Source organism: Lygodium microphyllum, chromosome 13 (assembly GCF_053477565.2).
Source record: "Lygodium microphyllum isolate KBCC chromosome 13, Lygodium_microphyllum_v1.1.10, whole genome shotgun sequence".
NCBI classification, from domain to species: Eukaryota; Viridiplantae; Streptophyta; class Polypodiopsida; order Schizaeales; family Lygodiaceae; genus Lygodium; species Lygodium microphyllum.
Window position 1 is genome coordinate 34914900 of NC_141147.1, and position 11036 is coordinate 34925935.

The 11036-nt window shown below is 40.6% G+C and overlaps 1 protein-coding gene across 1 annotated transcript; it reads right to left on the reverse strand.

Annotated features, from left to right (window-relative positions):
- Positions 1-2926: 2926 nt before the first annotated feature.
- On the reverse strand, positions 2927-7406 carry LOC148026504 (Transducin/WD40 repeat-like superfamily protein). Its single transcript, XM_087690948.1, has 3 exons — positions 5085-7406; positions 4221-4954; positions 2927-4088 (listed from the first exon to the last, which is right to left on the reverse strand). The coding sequence occupies exons 1-3, from the start codon at positions 7206-7208 to the stop codon at positions 3584-3586; spliced, it is 3363 nt and encodes a 1120-aa protein (XP_087547074.1). The 5' UTR covers positions 7209-7406; the 3' UTR covers positions 2927-3583.
- Positions 7407-11036: the final 3630 nt, after the last annotated feature.

Genomic DNA, 11036 nt, shown 5'->3' on the forward strand with positions numbered 1-11036 from the left:
CCAATGTGGTTAGCTACCCATCTTACTCACTAACCCTTTCTGTATATGTATACACTCTTTTTTTTTTTTTTGAGTGGTAAGACAATAAGATGATTCTCACAAGAGAGCTATTGGAGACACCACAAACACATCATATTTTGTGTGTGTGTGTGTGTGTGTGTGTGTGTGTGTGTGTGTGTGTGTGTGTGTGTGTGACCTTCATTCTCCTTGTAGGTCCAACAACTATTATTAGAGTGGGAGCAAATCTCCAACCAACATCACCAATAGAAATCTTCACGAGATTTGATGTGCACGAAGAGGTCAACAAATTCTTAGGGAATTCCCATAAGGGCTCAATCTACTATGTTTTTCAATCTGAGATCATTTCAAGCTTTGTTTTTCACCTGTAAGTACTAGACATGTTGTTTCGTCTCTTTTTACATTTCTACATAGATTATTTAGAAACTAAAAAATAGGTCAAGTCTTACAATGTCCATTGAGTGGTGGCTAAAGATGACTGTACAATTGGATGTCAAGGTAGCATTTCTACATGGTGACCTTCATGATGAAATTTACATATAGCAACCAGAGGGTTTTGTGGAGCATGGTAAAGAAAAGCTTGTCTACAAGCTACAAGAGAGTCTCAATGGATTAAAGTAGGCCCCACAAGAATGGTACAGTAAGTTTGATGTGTTATGAAAAATAGACTTTACTTGTCATTTTGTTTAAAGTTTTTTGTATAGGTTTTGAGGCTAAGAATGTGATAAGGAGGATCAACTTATATCATGGGATCATACAATAGATATTATTAAATTTTTAGATCTATTTATTTGTAGATTCTCATTGTCTATTTGTCACATAGTTCAATGATCCCACAGTATTTGATTATATGGAAAATAGACAATAAGAATCTACAAATAAATAAATCTAAATTCTTTATAATATCTATTGCACAATCCCACAATGTAAGTTGATCCCTATTACATTCTTAGCCTTATAACCTACAAAAAATCTTATAATAATCGTGACTTGTTACATGTAAGTGTTGCGTGTAACATTGGTCACATTGATGCTTGGTAGATGGTAGAAACTAATATGTTTAATACTACACTAAGTAGATTATTAGGAAAATTAATATTTTTGAAGAATTATTGAGTATAAATAATATTTAGGTGAATCTATATAGTGAGGATAATGTATAATGATGTGTATCTACATAATATTACCATTAGTTTATTTGTGAATTCTAAGTTTAAGCTTCTTTAGTAATACTTTTAAATAAATTATTTATCTTTAATTTTATTAATTAATTTAATGTAATATATAAGTATCAATAACATTAAAGCGTTAGATGTCTCACTTGCAAAAATGTATGGGATTATCCACCACTAAAGTTGAATATATTGTAGCCATAGAGACATGCAAAGAAGGCATATGTCTTAGTTGTCTAGTGGGAGACTTGGGCCTTGATGAAGATATATTATTGTTGCATAATGATAGTTAAGAATACCATCATGTTAGCACAAAATCATGTGTTTCATGTGAAAACCAAGCACATAGAAGTGAGGTATCGCTTCATTTGTTAGGTGCTCGAGGATGAGCGAGTTGGGCTTATCAAAGTTCATACAGATGATACCCTTACAAAATTTCTTACCAAGATTCTGCCCTTGGAAAAGTTTACACATTATAGGGAGTTGATGGGCATTGAATGAGTATAACTCATGTGTATTTTACTACACACATTGTCTCATTCTTTTACCCCCTTTAAAGGCACATTAGCCTAAGTGGGAGGTTATTGTGTGAAATGTCAGTGAAGAGGTAGAATTAACAATAAGCTTGAATTAATCCATCTCAAAGCCCATCATGGAAAAATGGCTATGATAGCACCTAACATCCAAATCCAAAACATACAATGTAATAAGTTACAAAGGCCTCGTAGAGTGAGGCCTTCGTAGGCCTAAAAACTTTAGCATCATGTCTTGAACTATGTTACATGACAATCAAGATTTTGTTTTTTCTTCCTTAAAAACTTTGATGCTTGGATCTTGGGATTTGGTTGTGGGTGGGCCATGTTGATAGGTGGCATTTTCTTTGGTGAGAGATCCCAAGAAGCCCTAGTAATGTTGTTCCAATTATTAAACTATGAAGCCACCTTTGTAGAAATCTTCTACAACAAAATAACCCAAACTAATGCAATGATACCTAGAAGCATCTTGAAAATTATCAATACTTTACCATACTTCGTTGCGTGATTTCTCTTGCAACTCTCACAATGTTCTTGCTCTTACTCTTGTTAATGTTCCCAAAGTAAACTAGTCCCCTTCTACAGCAACCAATTTGTTGCTTGGACAAAATCGAATGTCATATCATGTGCATGAATGAAAAATGCCACCTTTCCTCATGAAAAGATTATAAGAATTGCCTTAATCCCATGTTAACCTCATAAAGAAACTTAGAAGATCACCAAGTGTATAGGCCTAATCATAATAACATAGTATTGTGCATAAATGAATAAATCATGGAGTCTCAATTAGCATGTAAATGATTAAACATTGGCTTTCTTGATTGGCATGTAAAAATCCCACACTAATAATTTGTTACAATAATTGCTTAGGCTTTCAAAGCTTTCAAATGGCTTGACTAAGCATTAATATTTAAGTACTCAAATGTAAACTTCTTTGTTAGATTTTACATCAAGGACTGCCACATCATTACTATAACATCAAAATGCAATGTAGTCATATTAAAACATGGTTGCATTTACAATCAAATGAAACATCATTGGATGGTCTTCCCTTGACAATATTGGAAGTTCAAGCCTTATTAAAATTGAACTTGTTTAAAAGTAACAACCCAAAATGGTTAAATCATGGTGTGCAAAGCATGAACGTACAATTTCTCCTAATCACCAACGAGAAAACAAAATAAGCTACAAGGTGTGTGCAAATTAATGCACCTCTGCAATTATCAACATTCACCAAGGGGACGTGGCTTACTATGAAGGCTGAGGCTCTGATGCAAAGCTCAATTGACTTGCTGAGCTTCATCAAACGCTACTAAGCTGTTTTGCCCTTGCGTCTCATTTTGCAACTGTAGGGCTTAATGTATCCAATTTGCAAGACAATGGGTGTCAAAATGGCATCTCGCTGTATGAAGCCCAATTCGAAATCACAGGTGATGGGGAAGTTAATGGACAGAAAACTCGGGGAAACTTAGAAAGAGCGAAAATTAATCAGCAGTAAGCAAGAACAAAGCTCACCCTGAAGCCCAATCATGGAAGAATGGCTATGGTAGCACCTTACATCAAAATTAATCAGCAGTAACCAAGGTCAAAGCTCACCCTGTAGCTCAATCATGGAAGAATGGCTATGGTAGCACCTCACATCAAACTGGGGAACAAGTGAAACACACTGACATCGAAAGAGGGAGATTTGATTAACAGTAAGCTCGGGTAAAGCTCATCATAGAGCTCAATCATGGAGAATGCCTGGCTATGGTGGCATCTTGCATCCAAACTCAGAAAATGTAGTGTAATAAGTTACAAATGCCACATAAAGAGAGGCATCTTACTGCAGATAGTACACAATTCTAAGAAGTATCTCCACTAATGTGGCCAATAGCACCATGATGCCGGCCTATCCCTGGATATGAGAAGAACTCTAAAGTTTGAATAATCGAATGACGGATTGAACAAATCCTGTGTTCCGATCACATCTTTCACTTCTTCAGCATGGCAAGGCCCTACTTCAGCCTCCTTATAACCCTGGAATATGTACAGGCCATTCCCATTCACAGCCATGACCATGTCTGACGTCCCCCACACTTGGGTGAGCACAAGGTGCGTGTAGTGGTGGGTCGAGGCAGGGAAGTCATATGTACACACCGGCCCTGCTCGCCGAATCGACCATTGATTCACTTGGCATGCATTGGACGGGCACCTTAAACCGCCTGTCAAGATCATGTCTCCTCTGGCAAATACTGAATGCAAGTCTTGCCCAGGAGCTGCAAAGCTCATTGCCACTCCACCTGGAACTCTGAAGTCTAGAATATTTATGTCATTTTGCGTACAGCATAATCCATCATAAGCTTCATTCTCCAAGGAACTTAACCTGCACCAAAAAGAATAAGGATCAGTCACTAAGAATTCACATTTCAAAACCTGCACTGAAGAGCATATATATCAGTAGGCGCATTATCATTTGCAAAGAACAAAACCATCAGTGCAAGTCCGAAGAACACACCGTTGTCTGACACCACCACTGCATTCTGCATCTGCATTGTGCATTAGAAATGCAGTGATCTGCTTCCCTGCCAACTCTACGTATTGTAAGCATTTAACATCCATTGTATTAACATCCCAGACACTGATAGCTTGCTCTTCAGCCAAAACCAGCTTGCCTCTGTTCCTCCATTGCAAAGGACTGCAATAATCTAAGGCTGCTATTGGCCGGTTTGTATCCCAATGCAACACCATATCACCATCTCGGATGTCATAAAGAGCAACATTTTTTATGAAGCTGCCAGCTGCTGCCATAAGCGGTCCACAGGGTCTGTACCACCACTGGGGAGATTCACAGCAATTGCCTTGATATGATGCAGCAGGGGATGTATGATGTTGCAAACCAACTGAGATGCCAGTATCTCCTAAACATTCAGGAGCTCCAAAGCCTTGACCAGCAACAGATGAAGGCAAATGTGTCAAAGATTCAAAAGGGGAGACATGGTTTCTCAAAGAATACATAGTTTGAGGTAAGCCAGTTGGCTTTGAAAATGAGCCCTGGTATTCATTATGGTATGCAGCAAGTGTTCTGCTGTTAAAATCCCAAGAACAGAAGCCACAATCCAATGCACTTCCTGCAGAAGCAGCAACAATGTACTTATTGGAACGACCATCTGTACCAGCTGCTCTAATAAGCCAGCAATCGTTCCATGAAAGTGCAGTCACCCCATAAGGAGCCTCATAAACAGCTTTCTCCTGCATTTAACCAACTTTTGCTCATCAAAACCATGCAGATGATCATGTGCTATCTAGTCTGCAACAACTCAAAGAACAAATGATAAAGACAAACCAGCTTTAGCATTTGCTTTGGGAAAAATAAGAATACCTCCATGTTTGCAGCGTCAAAATATGAACAGCAGCCATCATCATGTGCAAGAACTATTGCATCACCTTCACAGACATACCACCCAGCAGTTGCAATCCGACTACTGAGGAGATGTAGCTGACCAGCAGGAGAATCATCATACTCTATCTCAACCTCTTCAACAGGTCCAAAGTTCTCTTGGTCCTCATAAAAACTAGAGGGTAAAGTTTCATCGCACTCAAGTAAATTCTTTGTTTGATCCATAGAATCAAGCTTTTGTGTACTGATCTCTTCACTGCCAGATGCACAATCTGAGCAAGACACTGTTAAAGAGGCTGATTTTACCACATTTGTTCCACCTAAACCCACTGATTGCTGCACAGAAGCTGCTAAATGCTGGAAATTCTGGCCACTCTGAGGACATGTTTGCTCTGCTGCCTTTCCACTATCTGTACTGTTGCAGTGATAATTAGGCAGACCTGAACCTTCAACAGTTCCAGCAGATCTGTTCACCGCATCATTGCTCATCATCTGCATCCCCACATCATCTACACAGGGCAACTGCTCCGAGCATGTCAATGACATGACACTTCTTTCATCTTCCGTATCACCCAGAGAGACAGATTCAAAATCATCTATATGTCCCTGTGAAAGACTTTCATGCAGAGTTGCCCTGCTTTCTACAACCCTGTCATGTAGTTCTATCCGGCTTTTAAGTAGTTTTCTGTGGGGAAATAGGCGATCTTCAAGAACTTGCTGATCATATGAGATTCTTGCAACTCTTGCAGGGGCAGAGGTAGAACCATCTATTGTCAGTGCATTAGCAAACTGACCTCGTTCTGAGGCAAACCTTGTTGATCCAGTTGTAGTGACTTGGAGGTTCTGCTCAGTGGAAGCTATCGGATTCACTCTGAAGTCACTGCTACTGCCACTGGATCCTCGGGACTGAGATGACAAGAACTGGTCTTCCATTATAGCATCTTCAGGTGAGGACGCCCCTGTGTCACTCAATCTAGATGCCATGGCTCTTTCAATGCTTAATATTTTGCATTGGATATCTGTGAGTAGAGCAGCAGACCCTGTTGGTTGATTGGTATCAAGCATTTCCTTGGTCTTTTTTAATTCTGCTGCAATTTGGCTAACTTTACCTTCAAGAAGGGCTAGTCTCCTATGCAGAGAACTTGAAAAACTGTTCAAACCATCAGGAGCTTGCCTTCCATTGTGAGCCACATCCACTCTCGAGGAGGGAGCACACAGTGTTGCCTCCTGTGATGAATCGAATGCCACCACAACTGAGTGTTGGATGGCATCACGAGGCTTTGTAGATTGAACATTATTGCCATAGCCTGGCTTCATATTGACTGGAAGAGACATAGCATACGTTCCTGTGGAGAGCCTACCATCTGGGTGAACATCGTGCTGAGATGGATGGTGCAACCCTAGCTTCACGAGGGATCCTTCTGAGCCCGCTTTTCCTTTGGCATTCTGCACTGGAAGTGCATTGGTAGACCATCTCAAGCCTTCTGTTGCTACATTCTCTTTTTGAGAGGAGCTGCGGCAGCTGCGACTCTGTTCCTTGTGACTAAGCGGTGCCTTAACCACCGAAACCACATCCGCTCTACTGCCATTGCTAGCAGACCTAGAGATCTTCTTCCCTTCATCCTTGGTGTAAGTTGCCTTAATGCGCCCGGATCCAACAGCACTTTTGATTGTTGCAATCTTCTCCGCCTCTCTAACTCCACCACTGCCGCTGTTGCACCTGCTTAATTTCGGCGAACTGTTTCGACGGGGCCTGGATTCTGCACGCGCCTTCCCATCGGCTCGCCTGGAAGCTCCATTCGACGAAACAGATGCATTGGACGCAGCGACACCGCGGCAAGACACACTGCTGGACCGTCGGGAGTCTCCTTTGTCTTTCGGTTTCAATTTCTGCTGGAGGTGAGATGCCATAGGGCTGAGGCAGGGCTTGTGGGAGACCCCGAGCAGGTCACGGAGGTTGCGGCGGTCGGGGGCAGGCTTGGAAGAGGACTGGGGCAAGATGTGAGGAGAATCTGAGGGAGGGGCAGAGGAGGAGGTGGAGGAAGGCAAGGGAGCCATGGTCTTACCGCCCCCTCCGCCTCTCCCTTTCCTGCGTTGAGGGGACATGGCGGCTGATGGAGAGGAGCAGGGGGAGAGGGGCACTGATGGAGGACTACAAACACAGACAATGAATGTGCAAATTCGAGATTAAAAGGGATGGAAATGGCAGCTGCGGGACAGGATGGCTTCGGCAGGAGCAAGGATATGGCTGATGATGATCATTATGATCCTTGGAGAGAGACAGCTCCAGACGCAGAGAGACACAGGCACAGACGCGCGAGAGGGAGAGAGAGAAAGAGACACCTAGCCTTTTTTGTTTTTCTTTTTTCAAACAAGCCCGCCAAAATTCGAAAATTTTCGCCCCATTTTAGGCCCCCCCCCCCCCAATTTTCAAATCATTTTTCCTTTCTTTCATGTAGGCTATTGGTAATGAATTACCTATCCGAATTCCCATGAGCCATACCGTTACCTCTATCTATCCTCCACGCATTAAATCCACATGTTGACCCGGATTTTGCCATGAGCCTTGAGGTTAAGAGCTAGATTACCATTGACTCTAAGAGTCGGAACACGCCTAAGTCTTCAGACCTCGGCAAGTCCACAAAGTCTTGGCAAATGGACATGAGGAAGCAATACTTAGGGCGGTTACACACAGTGCTAAATCCCCTGACCACCACCCTCAAAACAGTCTAGTTATGATAGGTTTTCAGATCTGTCAAGCTCTCGTATCAGTCAAACAAAGACTGAACTAGTGTATATTGGTTACAATGAACCTCCCCCTTAGCTGCAGGACCTGGGCTTCAAGCTGATAAAGCATGGGCAAGTTTTCAGATATTTAGGTTGCCCCCCTAGGGTAGGCCTAACCATGAAACAAAGGGCGAAGTGGATGGAATCAAATATCAAGGCCAAAGTTGAGACATGGAGAGGAATGCAACTCTCCTTTCTTAGAAAGCTACTGATGATTAAGACAATGCTAGTGCCCATAATCACCTTTCTGGCCACGATCCTCCATTTTGGCAAAGCTACATGGACGAGAATTGAGAGGCTTTTCTCTGCAACCTTGTGGGATAAGGAGACTGGTCAACATGGCTGGAGAGCTATTGCTTGGCCTTTGATCATAGCTAGAAAATTTGAAGGGTGGGCTTGGCATTCCAAGCTTAGCTCCTAACGCAAGATCTCTCCTGTTCAATCTCGCCAAGAAGATGAAAGGGAGTCAACCATGGGTGCTCCTCATCAAGTATTGACTAGCACTAAACGAAAGCAAGAGCCTTAGGCTCCCCAGCCTCTCCTGGACTAACACCCTGCTAGCAAGGAAGAAGCTAACCATCCCACAATCACAGGTTGCACAAGGTTTAACATTGGCATGGCAAGAGGTGCTCAATACAGCCAGTTGGATAAGGGCACAAGATTGAAGGGGTGACTCCTCTCTTAAGCAGGTAATCTGGACATTCAAGGAGGCATTTGACCCTCCACACAGACCTCTCTAAGAAAGGTCCTTGCTCTCCCAGCGACTAGCCAATAGAGGTATGAACAAATGGGAGGATCTATGTAGTGCGCAAATTGGATGCTATATGCGCACGTAGTGAACACTGGAAGGTCCCCAAGAACAAAGAACTCGACAAAAGCTCATAAAGCAATAAGAAAGATTTACACGACATGAGACAAAAAGACAAATTAGATACAATCTCCCCCCCCATGCCTTGTATGAACGCTCCACAAGGCATGTATTTATAAATTTATTAATCTCCAAACTCAAAAATAGCCCAATTTACAATTAGCATGCTTTTGCTTTTGTGTTTGCTTTTGTCCAAATAAAGAATAAAGCGGTTGGACATTCCAAAAGTCAAGCTATGCCCAAATACAATGTCCAATAATGAAATATTTAAATTGAGCGCCTATGCGCATATAAAGTAATAAATGTTTGTCGAGCGTTTTAATAAATAAGCGCACCTAAATAAATATTGACGCCATGCCTTTAATGATAAGGCATGCGCCCATCAAAATAATAATTCTTCTAGATAATCTAAATACACGCCATCACTCAGTGCTTCCCAATGCTACCGTTGCCTGCTCTATACATCAACTGAAGCATTCACAATTGTTAGAAAATAATAAGATAAAACCCACAAAAGTGAATACCTAGCAGTCTTCAGCTACAAAATAAATAAATAGGGACACCACTGGTGCACAAATCGGATGTTGTATATGCTCGTAGTGAATGCCGGAAGGTCCCCAAGAATAAAGAACTCTACATAAACTTCATAAAAGCAAGAAGAGAGTTTGCACGACATGAAACAAGAAGACCAATTGGGTACAATCTCCCCCTATGCCTTGTGTGAGCGCTGCACAAGGCATGTATTTATAAATTTATTAATCTCCAAGCTAAAAAATAGGCCAATTTACAATTAGCATGCTTTGGCTTTTATGTTTGCTTTTGTCCAAATAAAGAATAAAGCAATTGGGCATCCCAAAAGTCAAGCTATGCCCAAATACAATGTCCAATAATGAAATATTTAAACCGAGCGCCTATGCCCATACAAAATAATAAATATTTGTCAAGTATTTTAATAAATAAGCATGCCTAAATAAATATTAGTGCCACGCCTTCAATAATAAGGCGCGCGTATCCAAAATGATAATTTCTTCTAGGTAATCTGAATACACGTCATCGCTCGGTGCTTTCCAACGCCACCGTTGTCTGCTCTACACATCAACTGAAGCATTCACAATTGTTAGAAAATAATAAATTTAAGCCAACAAAAGTGAAGACCTAGCAGTCTTCAGCTACAAAATAATAAAATAGGTTGAAACTCTGTCCTAACCTTAATTTAATACGAGTGCACTCTAAACTCATAAACGTCCATTAATTTAAATATGTATTTTGTGGAATCACCCGCCATGAAATTACCCATGTGCACATTAAATCAAGATGACACCCGAAAAGGATAAGCGTCCCAGTCAACTTCTCGCACAAGGAATCCACCTTGTGTACGAGTCTCGGCAAATAAATATAGTTCTATGGAATCCAATGTGGAATAAAAACCTCACGGAATCCACCGTGGAGTATGCCTCCTGGCATCATAATACATAACCAAACATTATTATCAACTTTGAAACTCGTGGCTTTTCTTTTCTTATTAGCTTGTTTAGTGTATGATTGCTAGGCTTTCGCAATCACATCTTTAACTTCAATAAAAATAGTAGCATGCGTATTAGGAATATCATCCACAGCTTCAACTTTGTTGGACAATTATGTAACAAGTGTAGGTAATCTATGTTCATAAATGATTTCAAAATGTTTTTTAATGTAGCTGTGTGTGGTGTATTATTGTATGCAAATTGAAGTAGATATAAATGTGTATCCCATGTTTGTGGTTTTGAAATTATGTATGCACATAAAATATCTAGAATTGTACTGTTAGTAGCTTCTGTTTGCCCATTGATTTCAGGATGAAATGCAGATGAGAAATCAATCTTAGTACCTAAATTAGCAAACAAAGTAGTCCAAAAATTATTGCAAAATCTAGAATCACGATCTAAAATAATAACTTTTGGTAAGCCATGGTTAGTGATGAAAATAGTCTTCAAAAACAATTGTGTAGCTTGAGATGCAGTTAAAATTTTATTACATGGTAGGAAATATACTTGTTTGCCAAATTGATCTACTATAGTCCAAACTAGTTATAAAATCCATTGAAATATGTTCCCATGGACGTTAAGGAATTGGTAAAGGCATTAACAAACCATATTGCTTACCATGGTGTCACTTGACTCTTTGACAAATTAAACACTCAGAAACAAAGTTAGAAACATCAGATTCCATTTGTGGCCAGTAAAAATCTTCAACCAATATTCTTAATGTAGAAATAATACCTCTATGGCCTTGATATGGGG